This window comes from Rana temporaria, chromosome 1 (genome assembly GCF_905171775.1).
Source record: "Rana temporaria chromosome 1, aRanTem1.1, whole genome shotgun sequence".
Classification (NCBI taxonomy): Eukaryota; Metazoa; Chordata; class Amphibia; order Anura; family Ranidae; genus Rana; species Rana temporaria.
The window spans coordinates 81,755,646-81,776,070 of record NC_053489.1 but is presented as its reverse complement, the minus strand read 5'-3'; the positions used below and the strand labels follow the sequence as shown (position 1 = coordinate 81,776,070).

Below are 20,425 nucleotides of genomic sequence, written 5' to 3'. Positions count from 1 at the left end.
GTATTTTCACTGCCGCTTCCGGGTATGTCTTCTGCGGGACTGGGCGTTCCTATCTGATTGACAGGCTTCCGACCATCGCATACAGCGCGTCACGAGTTGCCGAAAGAAGCCGGACTGCGAGTCGGCTCTATACGGCGCCTGCGCACCGACGTTCGGCTTCTTTCGGCAACTCGTGACGTGCAGTATGCGACGGTCGGAAGCCTGTCAATCAATTAGGAACGCCCAGTCCCGCAGAAGACTTACCCGGAAGAGTCGGTGAAAATACGGTATGTTAAGGACCGGAAGGATTTGCCCCCTTACATTTTTGCGATACGGCACTGCGTCGCTTCAACTGACAATTGCGGGGTGGTGCGACGTTGTACCCAAATAAAATGTATGTCCTTTTTTTTTCCCGTCAAACAGAGCTTTCTTTTGGTGGTATTTGATCACCTCTAAGTTTTTTCTATTTTTTGCACTATAAATAATATTTTAAAGCACATTTATTTCTTCATCAGCTTAGGCCAATAAGCGTATATTGATTGGTTTGCGCAAACGTTATAGCATCTACAAAATAGGGGATAGACATTTTTTTTTTTTTCTTTATTTTTTTAATATGGAGCGCTTCACAAATTTGCGTGTCATCCTTGCGCAGGGGCCATGCTAATTTTCTCTGTATCGTTCCAATTTTAGTATATGTGCTGCCGAAGCGAGCACTTTTTTTCTTTTTCTAGTAATGGCGGCGATCTGCAATATTTAGCGGGACTGCAACATTACGACAGATCGTACACTTTAGACACTGATTTGGGAACCAGTGACATTAATACAGCGATCAGAGCTAAAAATAGGCACTGATTACTGTATAAATGTCACTGGCAGGGAAGGGGTTAACACTAGGGGGTGATCAAGGGGTTAATATGTTCCCTGTTTGTGTTCTAACTGTAGGGGGGATGGGACTTACTAGTGAAGGAGACAGATCGTTGTTCCTATTTACTAGGAACACACAATCTGTCTTCTCTCCCCTGACAGGGTGTGGATTTGGGTGCTTACACACATACACACACATCCCCATTCCTGCTCTATCAGAAGCGAGCGCACCGGCTTCTCAGTGACGAGGAGAGTGCGCGCACGTGCCCCCTAATCCTCTAAAGCGGTCGGCGTACAGCAACGGTGATTCACACAGGGGAGCCATTCTGCTGTTTTTAATTAACGGCGGGCTGGAAGCGGTTAAAATATTGATCTTTTTTATATCCAGCACCTTTCTGCTTTACCAGTCATTAATTTTCATACAAAAGGTCATATCGCACCGGGTACAACTGAGTAGACTCTATTTCGTACTAATTATGACCTTCATCTACACTTGGTATACATGCATCATATAAGTATGTATAAGTATATAAGTATGTATATCTTCACTTCAAGTCATAATCAAATCATAATAAAATGACCTTAATAATGAATAATAACACAATATAATATTATTTTGTTTTTATTGTGTTCTCCAGCTGTGTGTTGTGTACTTTGTCTTAAGACAGCACTGTGCATGTCTGATAGCTTAGGGATAAATTCATTTAAAAAAATTGTACAGGCACTTGGCCAGTAATGTGCGAATGGGTCAAAAAACAAAACAAATATATATATATATAACTGTGCTGTTCAAATCTAAATCATTGATTTATGGTGAAAATACTACATTTGGGGTGATCAAGAGGTTAAGTGTTCCCTAGGGTGGTGTTTCTAACTCTGGGAGGAGTGGACTGACTGAAAGAGGAGACATATCACTGTTTCTGATCACTAGGAACAGCATATCTCTCTCTACTCCCCTGTTAGAAAACTGAACTTTTATGTTTACATTGACAGGCCCTCGTTCTAACTCTCCGAGGAGGCCGACCGACATTGTGGCTGCCGCCAACACACATCGGCTCTGGCGCCATGTGCCCCCTATCGCTCTTAAAGTGCCCAATTTGCGCAGCCATGGCAACTGCCACAGTATGACGACGGCTGGTCGGCAAGCGGTTAAAGTGGTTCTTTAGTCTGGAAGAGAAAAGGAAAGAAAAATCAGCAGCTACAAATACCGTAGCTACTGATTTTTAATAAAAGGACACTTACCTCTCCAGGAATCCAGCACTGTCTTCACTCAGTCTGGTTCTTCACCGGTCTTCAGGTCCCTGGTGCCGCCATCTTTAGTGTGGGAAGCTGGCTGTGACTCCTTGCAGCTTCACAGCCAGCTTCCCACTGTGCATTCCCAAGCCGCATTGTGCATCATGAATGGTCCTGCAGCCTTCAGGGCCCTGTGACGTGTCCCAAGAGGCTGTGGGAGGAAGGGGGCAAACTTCTTTTTGCGATCTGAGGGAAAGTGGGGGTGGGTATCTGTCAAAACCAGGTACCCACTTCCCCCCAAAAATATAATTTGACAAAAGTATGAGAGGAGGCAGAAAAGCGGAACTTCCCCCTTTGGGAAGGCAACGCTCTGACATAGGAGGGCTTGACTCATTTTCTACACCCTGAATATACAAACTCCGCCATCCCTTTTTTTTTCCTTACTCTAGTTTTTGCTCTCCATCAACATGCTTTTTAAAAAAAAAAGCTCAGGTTGACAACCACTGAATCCAACTCCTAATCTTTAGTAGCAAATAAACTGTCTCCTTTATGTTGCAACAACAATCTTTGGCGTTATACGGATATTTTATATTGCCATACATAGATACTTCAACTATCGCCAACTGCACAAGTACTCATTTCCAACCGGATATTGAAAACAGGAATCCGCACCATATCCACTTTCATATAGTTGACCGTCACACTGACCTTTAGATTTATGTGGTTGCAACTCTCTTAACCTGTTAAATCTTTAATAATTATACACTTTAAATAAATACTTTAAGGCATGTAAAAATGTGCACTATTTGAAAAAACAAAGCAGTCATCTGCATATTTTGTGGTTGGTATTCTATTGGTCATATTGGCTTGTTGAGTGATTATCAGTCCCGTACAACAGAAATGACACCGATAACATGAGGGACCATCATTCTTCACAATGTATTACAGTATAAGGGTACAGTGTATGTAAACATTCACATTCTACACAGGATGAATGAGTGCTATACTACGGGGCAAAATACTTAAAGGGGTTGTAAAGGTTGTTTTTTTTTTTTTCTAAATAGGTTCCTTTAAGCTAGTGCATTGTTGGTTCACTTACCTTTTTCCTTCTAAATGTTTTTTTCTTTGTCTGAATTTCTCCCATCATCCGTTCTGGCTGGGGGTTAGTCAGCCAGAACAGCTTACTGAGGAGAAACAGGAAGTGAGAAATTCAGACAAAGAAAAAAAAACATTAAAGGGGTTGTAAAGGTATTTTTTTTTATTTCCTAAATAGCTTCCTTTACCTTAGTGCAGTCCTCCTTCACTTACCTCATCCTTCCATTTTGCTTTAAATGTCCTTATTTCTTTGAGAAATCCTCACTTCCTGTTCTTCTGTCTGTAACTCCACACAGTAATGCAAGGCTTTCTCCCTGGTGTGAAGTGTCGTGCTCGACCCCTCCCCTGTAAAACAGGAAAGTCAGGTCGCCCACTAACACACAGCTCCTTTCTCTATCTGCAACGTAGAGAGTGTCCTGACTCTCCTGTAGTCCAAGGGAGGGGGCGAGCATGACACTCCACACCAGGGAGAAAGCCTTGCATTACTGTGTGGAGTTACAGACAGAAGAACAGGAAGGGAGGAATTCTAATAAGAAATACGAAATTTTAAAAGCAAAATCGAAGGATGAGGTAAGTGAAGGAGGACTGCACTAAGGTAAAGGAAGCAATTTAGGATTTTTATTTTTTTTACCTTTACAACCCCTTTAACTACTTAACCCCCGGACCATATTGCTGGTCAAAGACCAGAGCACTTTTTGCGATTCGGCACTGTGTCGCTATAACTGACCATTGCGCGGTCGTGCGACGTGGCTCCCAAACAAAATTGGCGTCCTTATTTCCCCACAAATAGAGCTTTCTTTTGGTGGTATTTGATCACCTCTGCGGTTTTTAGTTTTTGTGCTATAAACAAAAATAGAGCGACAATTTTGAAAAAAATTAATATTTTTTACTTTTTGCTATAATAAATATCCCCCAAAAATATATATAAACATTTTTTTTTCCCACAGTTTAGGCCGATACGTATTCTTCTACATATTCTTCGTAAAAAAAAAAATGCAATAAGCGTTTATTAGATTGGTTTGCGCAAAAGTTATAGCGTTTACAAAATAGGGGGTATTTTTATGGCATTTTTATTAATATTTTTTTTTTACTAGTAATGGCGGCGATCAGCGATTTTTTTCGGTACTACGACATTATGGCGGACACTTCGGACACTTTTGACACATTTTTGGCTGGGCACGCGCACGGGAGTCAGAGACGAGCGGGGGGCGCGCGCCCCTAGTGGCCGCTTCGAGAGCCGACGTATAGCTACGGGCTCTCGCGCAGGGGAGCCGACCTGCCGCCGTATAACTGCGGCGGCTGGTCGGCAAGTAGTTAAGAAGGGAAATCAAAAGAAAAGGTAAGTGAACCAACAATGCACTAGTTTAAAGGAACCTATTTAGAAAAAAAAACAAAAACTTTACAACCCCTTTAATAGAATATACAAATAGATTTATAGGACAGAAAAAAATGCTAAGATCTAAGTATAATGTACAAACTGTGTTCATGATAATGTAAACCTTACAAACCAATAGAGAATATGCTTACTTGCATTATTTAAAGTTTGAACCTAGTTTGTCATTAAATTATAAATGCTGTGTCTCTGGACAAAGTAAATCTTTATTACATTTTGTTTCTATAGATTCTTCTATATAGGAGCACAGATTGTTGGCAGGAAAGCAGTGAATTCAGGGGTTCTCTTATGATTTAGGGCTACTAACAATAATTTGCACAGAAGTAGTCACACATAATCAATGGCTTTTTGGATTATGCCATATTACAGTGACTGTTAAAGCCATTTGGATCCCAGAGTCAGCAAGGGGTTGGTAAATAAATTTATATATACGTGATCTAAATATGCACTCTGTATGAAAAACATGGTGAATAGCATATATACCCTATGCCAGGGGTCGCCAAACTTTCTAAACACAGGGCAGGTTTATTGTCCTTCGGACTTCTGGATTGTGTCCAGTGTGAGAAGGAAATCCACTGGTGTCAATGGGGGATAACAGTTCCTCATTGGTATTGGTGAAGGGAGGTGGGGATATTGCCCCATCATTGGTGTCAGTGGGAAGAATAGTGCCCATCGTTGGTATTAGAGGGGGGATATTGCCCCATCATTGGTGTCAGTGGGAAGAATAGTGCCCATTATTGGTATTAGCCACATCCGGCTCCCAGGCTGCAGTTTGTAGAGCTCTGCCGTATGCTAATAGAAACATGTCTTGTTGTTTAGGTCTACAAATAAAACAAAATGGCAGCAGGGTCAGCTAAGTATGAATATTGTTTTCTGAGTTCTTCTGTAAGGCTGGGTTCACACTTGTCCTACAACGGTCCTACATTGGGAGCTCATGTAGCATGACGTGTGAAAATCAATGTTTCCCTATGAGAGCTGTCTTAACTGGTCCGACACAAGTCGGTCCGACTTTGAAACTACTCCCTGTACTACTTTGGTCCTACTTTGATCCTACTTCAGCCCATTGAATATCATTAAAGTAGGAACAAAGTAGGAGCCTTGTCCTAACCATCCGACTTTTGACATCCGACTTGTGATTACAGCAGCAGTAAAAGGAATTTATCTCACTCTGGGATTGTTTTGATTGGTCAAAGAACAAGTCAGACTATCACAAAGTCGGATCAAAGTAGTATCCTGTTCATGAAAGTAGGATGGATGTAGGACCAATGTAGCAGAGCAAAGTAGGATCAAAGTAGTGTAGTAGTGTGAACCCAGCCTAAGCCCCAGTTTCACTCAACAATTGAAAACGACAGTCACATGACTCTGATTAAGGGGCAATTCAGACATCACATTTTATTAGACATCATGACAGCCTGCCAACATTCCACTGTGGAAAATGCCTTAAAGCGAAACTAAACTTAACTGTTTCCCAAGACCGCTACATTCAAGACATGCTGTGATTAAGAATTGTCACAGTTGCTTGTGTTCTCAACTGAATCGTTGAATCATCAAATAATATGGTTTTATAAATGATCACAATGCAGCATCATGGCAACTGAAGATCAAACAGAGGCTAAGATGGCTGCTTCCTTGTCTGTAAAGTATAGGAGGGTTTAGTTGCACTTTAAGTTAATAATAAAAACGAAGCACTTGACTGGGATGTACCACATACCAACCAGTACAAAAACAAAATAACACAAAAAACGAATTGACAATTAAAGCTTGTAGTGATCCTCTCTTAATAATATTTGTGGATCATTTAGAACACATAAGCATTCTACCTCTCATCAGATCAACCAAAGATCAATGTGACAATCTTCAACAATAAATATATTTCAACAGTGAACTTGTAAACTATAATGGCGTCGGATGGCAGACGTCTTCCTAAAGTGCTGAAATAGTTGACATTGTAGTCTTAGAGAAGCGTGTCTGAGCAGGATGTGTCACGCTCTCCGTGAGGCTGGTGTTACCAGTTTGGATAAGACTACTGAATTACTAATGAGTGTCTTGGAATGCTGGGAGTATTCCAAATCTTTGCTGCTGCTTGAGAAACCACGCTACATTGAAGATGGCTCGTGCTTAAAACACTAAAATGAAATGTCACTTGAGTTGTATGTGGCATGAATAGGGAGATTAAAGAAGGATTATTTTCTAAACACTAAAATTATACAAAAAGTTCTAAAAAATACAGTTAACATAAAAGTAAATGATTATATAGTGGGGCAAGGGAAAGAGGGGAGATGGCCAAGTGGAGGGCCAAAAAAAGGTTACTATTAGCAACAATAATTGATCAAGGGATATTCAAGTAGCAAAAATATAAAATGTATATTTAATAATTGATAGTATCAAGAATATATGTAGAAAAGTACAGTAATTAACGAACTATATGAGGATGTTAATAATCATATACAGAAAAATTTAATTACCAATGAAAAAAACAATGCAACAAACAGGACTCATGCCACGTACACACCATCACTTTATGTGATGAAAAAAAAACGACGTTTTGAAAAATGTCAATTAAAATGACCGTGTGTGGGGGAAAACGTTTTATGTCTTGTGCAAAACGACAAAAAAAAATTGAAGCATGCTTCAATTTTTTGTGTCGTTTTTCAAAACGTTGTTTTTTGTGTCAATTAAAATGATAGTGTGTGGGCAAAACGACGTTTAAAACAACGTTTTTAAACCCGCGCATGCTCAGAAGCAAGTTATGAAGCTAGCTTCAATGGAAAAGAGTGCTGAACGTAACCGCGCTTTGCTAGAGCATTTTGAAAAAACGATGGTGTGTAGGCAACGTTGTTTTTGAAAATGAAGTTTCAAAAACGTTTTATTTCATGATTTAAAACGTCGTTTTTTTTTCATCACATAAAGTAATGGTGTGTACGCGGCATCACAATTAGACAACAAAAAGTAAATGATGACTACTTTTCTGTAGCGGTTCTATGCAAGATGCGACAGTTCCTTTTGCTGTAGACATTCTGTGGTGTTGTTTAAAATATTTATTGGTAGAAAAAATAAAGGCAATGTAAATGTCCAGCTTGGACCTGTGTGTTTGTGTGTTCCATACCTAACCGATTGCTTTGCACAGGTGTCGTTCAGAAACCGTGTTCACTTTCTCAAAGAACACAAAATGTTGTCCCCATCAGCTTTGGGGTACTGGGGGGGGGGCAGAGTTGTTAAGGGCATGTGGCTTGGTATGGTCTCCCCCTTCCCTGGCCTGCCGGAATGCATGCTCGTATAAGGGTCTGGTATGGATTTTGGGGGGGGGGGTCCCACGCCATTTTTTTTATTTTTCACATTCTTTTGTTTACATTTCAGTCGGGAAGCCCGATGACAGCTGATGAATTGTCATTTGTTAAAGTGTTAGTTCACCTTTACAAAAAAATCTGTAAGGTGAACTTACACAGGACCCCCTCTTCACAACCCACCCCCCCCCCAGTCCTGTTGCATGGCGATCTCCCATTCTGAGCCCCTGTATGGCCACATCAGGGGTCTGGGGCTTAGAAATCTCCTCAGCTTTCAAGCGTCTTCTTCCCCACTGCCAGGACAGGCTACATGGCTTCTGATGTGACGGCGCCGACCAATTTGAGTGCTCTGAATCATCCCTCCTGACTGGGTACATTATGGAGATTCAGCTGCAGGGATTTCTAAGCCCCGGACTCCTGAGGCTATACCAGGGCTCAGAACGCGAGATCGCCACAATCCAGGTCAGCGAGACTTTAAGGAGGGGGTCCTGTGTAAGTTCACCTTACAGAACTTCCTGGCCTGCTCCTTAACAACCAGCTATTTTTCACACAGAATTCTAATCGGTCGATCATTTTTCGGCCATTTTTCTAAATTCGAATTGTTCCAAAAATTTGGAATTCATTAGAAAATTATCAAAATTGTAATTTTTCTAAATTCGAATCGTTCCAAAAATTTGGAATTCATTAGAAAATTATCAAATGAAACTAATTTAAACAAAACTAAATGAAACAAATCAACTATACGAAATTAGTAGCATAACAAATCTATCTAAATTAAACACATTTTTTTCATTCTGCACATGTCAAAAATAAGCTCCTCTCTTATTCCAATATAAGAACACATGGAATGTTGGCTGGAATAATATCAGCGGGTCGCTGTTGTTGAAGGGTGTGTGCTATGTGTACAAGAAGCACTGCATGAGAAAACTCCACAATTAAACATACAAGTCCAGCACACTTTTTAGCCACAATAAGAGTACAGTAGAAGTGACATTTCAGAGTGAATACGAAATTAGGATTAAAATATGAAGGCTGAAATGGATGAATGCCAGACATACTAGGAAACATCTTCACTTAGCATTTCTTTGTACAGTATTTGGAATCAATGGGGTTGATTTTACTAAAAACAAATAAGTTGTTGGCTTTGCAAGGGAATTTCCCCTTAGCTTAGTAAACATGGTGTAATTCTCCTTTGCAATAATACCCAATCAAGTGCAATACAAATAATTAAAAAAAGTTGAAGTCAGCAGAGCTTTGCATCATTCACTAAGCCAAAGCTGGTGATGGATCCCCCCACCGCGTTATTGTATTCTGACTCCTTTGATGCCAGAATACACTGATCAGCACTGCAGCAGATTGGCTGCAAGTTCTGATCGATTAAAAATATACCTATCAGTAGATCAACTCCTCTGGAATGGGAACAGTCATACATGGAGCAAAATTCAGCTGATTCCTGCTGAACTGGCTATATTTCGATATTTGTATGGCCAGCTTAAGGGCGAATCGAAAAGTGACTAGCCTATTTGCCTTTCAATAAACCTCAGCGTGTATACGACATTGAAAACCAAAGTCAATACCTTCATGGTGAAGTGAACAGCCATCACTTAGGCTAAAAGTGACACAAAACAAGAGAATAATAAATGCCTAAAAAAAAATGTCTCACTCTCTATCCTAAAAGGGCTCCCCCTATTTTTAAGCACAAGAATTGAAAAGCTTTGCTACAGTTCTAGTCATTTTAAGCATCAGATAATGGGAAAATGAATATAACTATCTGTTGCTTGGAATGATTTTTTGTATTATGTCTTTGTATTTACCTAAAACAACCAGAGAGAAGGGAAATATTAAAGTGTGCAAGCCTTGAATAAATCTAAAAGTTGTGCCTTAATTCTAATGCCTACTAAAGTATGAACAGAAGGGATAATTCAAAACTTGAAGCAAAAATCATAGCTTATAATGTCCCACATATGTTTACCTTAAAGTAGAACTATAGGCAAAACTTTTTTTAAATTTTCGATAGAGTAAGGGAGGGTTTGTTCATTTTTTGCCATCTGTGTCCCATTGGGGAGATTTCCCTTCACTAGGGGGAGCACTTTAAAGTATATTTTTAGTCAAAAAATTAAGTCCTGACAGATGACTTCAGGCTGGCCCCTGCAGGTATAGCTATGTAAAACATAAAAAAATAGGTTCCCTTTAATATTTAACTGCTTCAATACTGGCCACTTTTATCCCCTTCCTGCCCCGGACAGTTTTCAGCTTTCAGCGCTGTCGTACTTTCAATGATAATTGCGCAAGCATGCAATACTGTACTCAAACTAAATTTGGATTGTATTCAATTGTCACAGTTTTTTTTTTTTTGTGTGGAAAAAAAACGTTTTTTCTTAGTTTTTGGTAGAAGATTTTGTAAATAAGTAATTTTTCTCCTTCACTGATGTGTGCTGATGAGGCTGCACTGATGAAGTGGCAATGATGGGGAAACCCTAATATACAGTACTGTTGGGCACTGATAGGTGGCACTGATGGGCAACACTAATGGGCACTGACTGGAATCTCTGATGGGCACTCTTGGGGCTGCACTGATTATCTGTACAGGTCTCCCCTGTGAGGAAATGCCGCTGATCGGCTCTCCTGACCTTACACGCTGTCAGTGTGAGGAGAGGAAAGACGATAACTGGCATTTCCTTGTTAACATGTAATCAGCTGTGATTGGACACAGCTGATCACATGGGCAAAGAGCCGCACCAACGGCTCTCTACCAAGATCAGGGAAGCGCCGTGTCCCTGAGACACAGCGCGCCACTGATCAATGCGTCGCGTGCCACTATAGGCATGCAGGAATGGCGAGAATGGGACAACGTCATATGATGTCGTCCCAGAACAATAGAACCACCCCACAGTGATAATTTCCCTATATGGCAGGCGGGACAAGGTTAAAATCCAGTAGTACACCGTTTCATCCTGCTCTGCACATGCTCATTCCTCTTAATTTTTAGGCATTGCCGAATTTGTAGAGGCCGATTAGCTGACAGCCTTAAAGGGAAATGAAAGTTAAATTAAACCCTCCTATCCTTTACAGCCAAGGAAGCTGCTTCTGTTTGATCCATAACTGCCATGGTGCCACACATGTGACCAGTTATGACCCCAGGCCATTTGATGGTTTTACTGTTTGATAGTTTGGTTGAGAAAAATTACTAGCGACAACGTAACGAATGCGAAAACCGTCGTGGATCGCCGTAAATGCTCATTAGCATACCCGACGCAGGTAAACGACGCAAACTCCACCCAGCGGCGGCCGAGGTACTGCATCCTAAGATCCGACAGTGTAAGTCAATTACACCTGTCGGATCTTAGGGTTATCTATGCGGAACTGATTCTATGAATCAGTCGCATAGATACTCTGAAGCCTCGTACACACGACCGAGAAACTCGACGGGCGAAACACATCGTTTTGCTCGTCAAGATCCTTGTCAGGCTGTCGAGGATCTCGGCGAGCCAAATTTCCCCATTCCCGTCGAGGAAAAAGAAGACATGCTCTCTTTTTGGCTCGGCGAGATCCTCAACAGTTTCCTCATCGAAAAATGTACACACGACCGGTTTCCTCGGCAAAAAAAAAAAACCAGCAAGTTTCTTGCTGTTTTTTGCAGAGAAACTCGGTCTGTGTACGAGGCCTGAGAGATACGACGGCGTATCAGAGATACACCGTCATATCTCTTCTGTGAATCTGGCCCATTATTTTTTATCAAGTTTTTATGGGGAAAGTTCCGGTTTAAGAAAGGAAATGCAGGAAAATCATTAAAAGAGGATAACGGAAGCATATATAGGAAATGGTGAAAAAGAAAGATTGGAAAAGGAAAGGAAAAAATAAAAGGTTAATGAGGTAATGAAGCCTTAGCTTGTCTACATGTACAAGTGACCTCAAATGGCCAGAGTATCTATTACTTGATGAGACAAGTCTACAAGAGTTGTCTAGATAAAGACACCAGGGAAAATATACAGAAGAATCACTCTGTCCAGAATAATCTGAAGGATTCCTATCTGTTGTGAGTTCCTTGATGATTTTTATGTTTAGAATCTTGTTCTAATTAAATGTCATAGATATTTGCTTTTCATCTATCATTATGGTTGTTGTTTTTACAGGGGCGACTCATTTGGTGTTTTTGATACTGTTTTTTAAAAAGTATGTCTGTTCTTGTTGCAGCTTTGATGTGGACAATGGCACCTCATCGGGACGGAGTCCCCTGGATCCCATGACAAGCCCGGGATCAGGGCTGATTCTACAGGCAAATTTTGTCCACAGTCAACGAAGGGAATCGTTCCTGTACAGGTCAGACAGCGACTATGACCTCTCGCCAAAGTCCATGTCTAGGAACTCCTCCATCGCTAGTGATATGTGAGTACTTACTATTACAGATATTTTCCTTTGCTTTTATCTTTATGCACAGACATTCAGCATTTTCTTAAAGTAGAAATATAGGAACTGCAATTCCTGACTTGTTTTGAAGGTGTAGGTTCCAGTGCTGTCATCTTTATTTCACTTACATGGATCATTGAACCAGAAAAGCATGTGCGTATAAGGTGCCCCAGAACAAGCATGACAGCCCTGGAGTTTGCATTTGTAAAACAATTTAGCAACGGCAGCTCTCATAATTCCATCCTTGCACTTTTTCTTAAATTCCACAATACAGCAGAACAAGTACACATTATAATGTCTAATGCCCAGTATACTATTACTGTGTTTGCAAAATGAATTTAGCTTTAGTAAGCATTATACTGTGCTGTCGTAACTCTGACGACTTTCTGTTAAATACTAAACCTAGCAATGTCTGTAATCAACGTTAAAAGAAAACCACTCTCCCTCTTTTTACTTAACTTAGTAACACATTAATAAAATTCTTTAGATTGCGACAGTCCCAAACAAGGCTAAAAAATGTAATTTTACTTTTAAAGCTAATTTCCAAGCAGGCATAAAAGATGTACAGTATAAAATAATGTAGCTCTACAGTATAGTCATTAACCTGTTGGCGCCGACGGCTGTGCACTCCCAGCACATAATAGAACGTTGTAACAGCCAATCACATAATCATAGACCCCACCTCCCGGCATTTGAAAACCCTTAAAGGGCCGGGAGGCGCCAAGGGGTTAATGAAGTGTATGTAAAGGAAAAACATGCCTCTCTTGGATTGAGCAGTGAAGGGTTTGACCCCCTTCCAAATTGTTATCTGTGTCACCGATTGTGATATTCATCCCGTATTTGCACTGGTGACCATTGCTACCAAGACAAAAAGTGAGGGGAAAATCCTAAAACGTAGAGGTGTCACCAGAACAATAGGTGAAGGAAACTTTTCAACGTGATCTTCTATTTCTGTGAGAGCTGGGGGGGATTACCCTAATATTTGTAGAGATTTCCTCTAGCGTTCTATTGTGCCACCAGGGCTAGAAGTAAAAGGAAATTTTCCCAATAAGACATAGACAGCAAAAACCAAACTGACAGATTTTATTTCTTCTCTACTGTAAACTATACACTTTAAAGTGAGGGTAAATCTTTTATAGATGTCAAATGTTCTGTTGTCCACTACGATTTAAAATGCCCATGCAATTTCTCAAATATGCATTCTTTTGACAATAATAAATATTACAGTAAAATGTTTTAATCATTTAGGAAGTTCATTTTATATTTAACCAGATGTGGATAATAGACATACTACACATCCCCCAAAAACGTCATTAAAGTATACAGGGTATGTGTAGTCTGACCTATCCTTCTATTCTGCTGCCACCCCCACCCCTCCCACTTCGCAGCAGATGATTTTTCTGTCAGAATGAGAACCGTTTATATCTGGTGGTTTGGGATTCTGCGCAGCAATTCACATCATGCAAAGCTTGTCACCCGAAATGGAGCAGGAGCTTCTTTTGCAATGCGGTTAGCCACAATTTATCTCTCAACAATTGTGGCATTAAAAATGTATGGCACCCAAATAACATTGTGCATTTTGCCACTATTGCAGTGCAATTTGGAATCGCAGGCAGGATCACGGCAATTCTGCCTGTAGTCCCAAATTGCCGGATGTAATTGGGGTCTGATGGCTGAGAGTTGCTATGTAAATACAGAAGCAGTATTATGCTATTGTCAAAAAAAAAAAAAAAAGACAGACATTTGACACACTGGGGTTGATTTACTAAGGCTGGGTTCACACTAGTGCAAATTGGATGCATTTTTCCGCCTCCAATTCAAACAGCAGGAGATTGTGACCCGCTCTCTATTGAGCTGGTTTACATATCTCCTGTGCATCTTTTGGTCTGTTTTAGGTCCAAATTCAGCCAAAAATGTGGGCTGAAATTGGACCTGAAACGGTGAACAAGGACGCACCGGACTCTTGCTGTGAGCCGCTACGTGCTCATATGTGAACCCAGCCTAAAGGTAAATGGTCTGTGCACTGCAAGTGCAGTTGCTCTAGATCTGAGGGGAACATGCAAGGAAAATTAAAAAACAGCAATTATTCCTTGCACATGATTGGATGATAGAAATGAGCAGAGTTTTGCCTCATTTCAGAGCTTCCCCTCAGATCTAGAGCAACTGCATTTGCATTGCACAGTATATTTGCCTTTAGTAAATCAACCTCAGTGTTTTTAAGCATTGTTCAGAGGCATGCTGTGACATTGTTACTTTTGTATCTTACTCTTTTTCATTCATCTGCAGATCAAAGGGTTGAGCTGTGATCTGTCTATGATGTCAGTAAAAGAAAACAATGTTATTTCATTTGTAAAAAAAAAAAACGTTGCAATGCGTTTGTAAAAGAATCTTATTTTTTATTATTTTTTATACTAATCAAAAATAGGAAAAGTGCATTTTTCTAGTTGTGTTACTTTTTTGTCTATGGATTGCATAAAAACGAAAATAATTTTTGCAATATAATATCCCTGGAAAGAAAGCCTAGTTTGTCCTATTAAAAAAAAGTATACTCACTGCAGCTGTCCCCCATCCCCCGTCACTGAGAACTAAGCGATTAGACACCACCAATCACTCAGTTCTCCTCTCCTGTCTGAGCAGAGAGTGTTGACTGTCAGTCACCTTCTTTGTGCTTTGCCCCCTCCAGTGCTCCCTGGAGCACCGGCTGTTAAAGGGGGCGGGAGGGGTTGGCTCAGGCTCTCAGCGGCACAGCTGACAGGTTGAGCTAGCTGCTGGTGTTGCCTCTGAGTTGATCCCAACCATATTGTTGGGATCTTTCCAGAGCCTGATCCCGCTCTGTGATATTAGCTATGTTTGAAAATGGGTCACAGGAGTGCAGAACAAACTGCACTTCCGTGATCCATGGGAGAAGTATGGCCAAAAAATCTCTGGCCATACTTCTCCTTTAAATGAAGATAATTAACGAATCAATGGGCCCACAGCAGAAATGTAAAAAAAAATCTGGTCCACAGTTGGCATACAGGTGTGAGAGCTGAGGTTGGTTAGATCATTTATTTGAAAAACAAATCTCTCTCTCTCTCTCTCTCTCTCTCTCTCTCTCTCTCTCTCTCTCTCTCTCTCTCTTTATATATATATATATATATATATATAGATATAGAATATAATATATCTATCTATCTATCTATCTATCTATCTATCTATCTATCTATCTATCTATCTATCTATCTATCTTTATATATATATATATGTATATATGCATATATACACACACACAGTATATACTGTATGTATGCATCAGAACAGTATAAACTATTGGAGATTAGGTTTGTAGTAATTTGGGGTGCTTTAGTAAATGACTGTATGCAGTTGGAGGTCCTTGGCAAGCATGATTCAGGGCCGGTGTTCTGTCAAAAGAGCCAACTCATCAAATCTCCAATTACGTCACTTCCGGGGACTCTCCAGCAGCAGTAATTGCAAATTTTGACGACTTGGCTGTTTTCACAGAACAGCAGCAGCGTATACACTACGGTACACAATATAATGAGTGGACATTGTTTGTCCTCCACTAGTAACCAACAACATGGCTGCCTCCAAGGTGGAAACAACTTTTTTACTCCTTAGCCTGGATTCTGTGAAAACAGCCAACTCATAATGTACTGTAGTGTATACGCTGCTGGTGTTCTGTGAAAACAGCCAAGTCGTCTCAATCTGTAATTGCTGCTGGAGAGTCACCGGAAGTGACGTAATTGGAGATTTTGATGAGTTGGCTCTTTTGACAGAACAACGGTTCACACCAGGAATCGCACAGGAACACGCTACAAGAAATATGGGTTTCCCGCAATGAGTTCTGGTGTGAACGGTTCCTCAAAGAATGTGTATCGCCAAAACAAAATGTCAATAATAAAAACTGAAACAAATATAACAGTGTGTCTATAATCAATTAAACATGAAATAAATACAATCCCAAAAAAAAGGTTTTGTTTAAACGGGGACTTTTGTTTTAGATTGTATTTAAGTTTTATTGATGACGAGGCACACTGTTCTATTTGTTTCAGATTTTATTATTGACATTTTGTTTTGGCAGTGCTATACACATTGTATTTTTTCTATTTGTTTTTGGTGTTTGTTCACTTTTTCTGTAGAGCAGCAGTCTCAGAATTGTTTTCATCTAGTAGAATGAGCTTTGTGTTCTAACAAATGTGCAAAGCACTGCGCTAAATTTCAAGGATTTGGTGCTTTATTTAAAGTGTATCCCTTTACAATGAACTTTACTTGTTTGGTCTCCTAAAAATGCTATGAAAAGTGGTTTGTCATATCAAAAAAAAGACTTGATGATTTTAACAGGAACCTTGTGAGCTGATAACTTTCTGGGCTTGCTGCCTGTGTACTAACAGGGGTTATAGAGATAAGGAGCAGGGATAGGATAAAGTGAGTTCTATATTCGTTGTAGTGCCTCAAAAATAAAGTAGGTGTTGCTGACAAGACATGCTTAGGAACCAAAGATATACTAAGGCTGTTTTACGAGAAGCAAATAGGCTGTTCACTGTAGAAGGAAATTTGCACTTTGCATGGGAATTTTCCCCAGTGCATTGCAAGTGTACTGAAATTTCACTTTGCAAAGTATACCCAAATAACGTGCAAGGAAAATAAAATAAAACAGCATTTTTGCTTGCATATGAATGGATGATGGAATTGCATTCACTAAGCTCTAGGCTAGGGGATCATTTCCTTGTAAAGTGCAACTTCCCTGGCAAAGTTAACAGCCTGTTTTCCTTTAGTAAATTAACCCCATTGGGGGTTAATTTACTGAAGGCAAACCCACTTTGCACTACAAGTTTTGTTTGTTGTTTGGCTTTCTTGTGCATCATCTTTAGAAGAGGCTTCCTTCTGGGATGACAGCCATGCAGACCAATTTTATGCAGTGTGTGGCGTATGGTTTGAGCACTGACAGGCTGACCCCACCCCTTCAACCTCTGCAGAGATGCTGGTAGCACTCATACGTCTATTTACTAAAGACGCTGAGCATGTGCACTCAACTTTTTGTTTGGTTGCCCATGGCGAGGCCTGTTCTGAGTGGAACCTGTCCTTTTAAACCGCTGTATGGTCTTGGCCACCATGCTGCAGCTCAGTTTCAGGGTCTTGCCAATCTTCTTATAGCCTAGGCCATCTTTATGTAGAGCAACAATTCTTTTTTTTTCCAGATATTTAGAGAGTTCTTTGCGATGAGGTGTCATGTTGAACTTCCAGTGACCAGTATGAGAGAGTGAGAGCGAGAACACCAAATTGAGCACACCTGCTCCCCATTCACACCTGAGACCTTATAACACTAATGAGTCACATGACATTGGGGAGGGAAAATGGCTAATTGTCCCAATTTGGACATTTTCACTTAGGGGTGTACTCACTTTTGTTGCCAGTGGTTTAGACATTAATGGCTGTGTTGAGTTATTTTGAGGGGACAGCAAATTTACACTGTTATACAAGCTGTACACTCACTACTTTACATTGTAGCAAAGTGTCATTTCTTCAGTGTTGTCACATAAAAAGATATAATAAAATACTTACAAAAATGTGAGGGGTGTACTCACTTTTGTGGGATACTGTATATACCTCTACAATGAGAGTACATTTTTCTGACAGCATACAGTACTTTCATGATATTTCCAGTTCTCAGAGGACGTGCCTTCCAATAAGGTGTGGTAAATGAAAGTACAATGTGTGGGAAGTATATGAGTAGGAATAATACCCGCAGTGGAATAGAAGGCAGCGCCTATTAATATATTCAGTGTGTACATTCATGTGTTGAGTTCCTGACGTGTCCTTTGATTACACGGGCTGGAATGTGTTGTGAGGTCAGCCACTGGTTATTGTGATTTAGATAATTCAGTAGGAATTAAAGTGGTACTGAACCCATAACCAAAAATGTAATATATTGAAGCTTACTAATCCGTAGATGTGGTGGCTGCATTCGTTTAAATTTTTTAGGCTTTTTTTCCCCCTCTGTTTTCACCCAGTGATCTGGCTATTAACACACCTTCTGTAATACAGTGCCCCCACAGGCGCACAGGAGGTACCTTTGGACAGCACCATTGTCAGTCTGGTGGGGGGTAGAGTGTTAAATGTATTAGCAGATTTAGATACACTAATAAATTGTAGCTGAATTCCAGCTCACACTTTTTAAAGAAGATACAGCCAGTGTTGAAGTGTTACTAAACCCAGGACCCTGCATTCACTATATATGGTCTCCCACAGTACACAGAACATGGAAATGCAATAGCTTTAGTAAATATAAACTGCTAAATATCTTTTCTCATCAGTAGTATATAGCAGTCTTGTGACTTTTATCAGTGCCTATAGGAGGAGTTTTCATACTACACTGGCTGTCCTATCAGGATCCAGAACCCCTGACCCTCTGTCTGGACAGTGCTGATTGGCCCTATGCTGATCACATGCTCTCTTCCAAAAAAAAGAATAAATAAAAAAACTCTCTAGCAATACACACCAAACTGAGCATGTGCAGGCTGACTCGGGTAATTGTCTTATCCAGACACGTGTTGAAAACAATGCAAAAAGGGGAGGATCTGTGCATACAGGATCAAACAGGCTTTTTACATAATGCACAGGATTAACCCCTTAGGTTCCACAGTGACTATAACAAGTAGGGTTGTCCCGATACCACTTTTTTAGGACCGAGTACAAGTACCGATACTTTTTTTCATGTACTCGCCGATACCGAATACCGATACTTTTTTTTAAATGTAGCCATGTGTCCCTAAATGCAGCCACGTGTCCCCAAAGAGAAAGCCAAGCCCCCCGCGTGCGCCGCCTAGTTGATCAGCGCGGGGAACATTACAGCTTTCATTTGAATATGTTTGAATGTGTTCCCCGCTGCGCCTTGTCATATATAGCCCCTCCCCCTTGTCCGGGCACTTTGATAGACAGATCACCCGTCCAATCCTGGGATGGGTGATCTGTCTATCAAAGTGCCTGGGGAGGGGCTATATATGACAAGGCGCGGCGGGGAACACACAGCTATTCAAATGAAAACTGTAATGTTCCCCGCGCTGATCAACTAGATGTCGGCAGTGGGGGGGCTTGGCTTTCTCTTTGGGGACTAGACGGTGGCAGTGGCAGCAACTCTCTGCCCCCTCTCCACTCACTCTCCACCCCTCTCCGTCCCCTCTCTAAAAAAAAAAGTACAAGTACTGGCGTAAATGCTCAGTAACGGTACCGATACTAGTATCGGTATCGGGACAACCCTAATTACAGCATATCATTACCACTTACTGAATGGTTGCTAGAGATTACAGCACACATTAAAGCTCACTGATTAGTTGCTAGAGGTCACAGCACAAGATTTCTGCTTATTGATTGGTTGCTAGAGATTACTGTACAGTAATACTGCTCACTGATTGGTTGCTAGAGGTTACAGCACATTATCTCCTCACTGCAGGGGGGCATGATATACATATAAATGCCACCTCTATTTACATATCAATGCGTTGGAAGCAGTTATTTACATATGAATGTTCCCGTTATTTAGATATGAATGATGGTTATTTACATGTAAACACAGGGTCTGCAGGTGCGTCATCTGTACACAACAATAGGGCAGAGCTGGGCAGCATTAGTGGCATCACTTCACATTGAGATATCAGGACACAGCACAGGACTAAAACTTCAAGGGACAGGGGAATTTAAACTAGGATAGTTGGCAAGTATCATGCCTCGTACACATGACCAAGTTTCTCGGCAAAAACCAGCAAAAAACTTGCTGGGGGATATTTTTTTGCAGAGGAAACCGGTCGTGTGTACATTTTCGTCAAGGAAACTGTCGAGAAACTCGACAAGCCAAAAAGAAAGCAAGTTCTCTATTTCCTTGATGGGAATGGAGAAAATTGGCTTGTCGAGTTTCTCGACGGCTTCACAAGGAACTCGGCGAGCAAAACGATGTGTTTCGCCCGTCGAGTTCCTCGGTCGTGTGTACGAGGCCTAAGGCAGCTGTTTTGGGCCCCACAGCAATGACAGGGCCCAGGGCAGCTTCCCCTTTTGCCCTGTCTTAAAGATGGCCCTGGCTATAATGTTCACATAAACCAATCAGTATATACTTATTGGTATTTTTGTTACCAAAAACATGTAGCAGAATACATATTGACCTAAATTTATTTAGTTT

At 40.7% G+C, this 20,425-nt stretch overlaps 1 protein-coding gene and 1 non-coding gene across 2 annotated transcripts in view; one reads left to right on the top strand and one right to left on the bottom strand.

The window, feature by feature from the left end:
* The window catches only part of LOC120928642 (cAMP-specific 3',5'-cyclic phosphodiesterase 4D), a 418,990-nt gene that overhangs the window by 71,754 nt on the left and 326,811 nt on the right, over positions 1-20,425 (top strand). Inside the window, exon 2 of the mRNA XM_040339664.1 lies at positions 12,043-12,234. Within this exon, the coding sequence (XP_040195598.1) occupies positions 12,043-12,234 (192 nt within the window). The remainder of the gene's footprint in view (positions 1-12,042; positions 12,235-20,425) is intronic.
* Positions 587-693, bottom strand: LOC120925363. Its single transcript, XR_005746645.1, has one exon. It is a non-coding gene; the product is annotated as a U6 spliceosomal RNA (small nuclear RNA).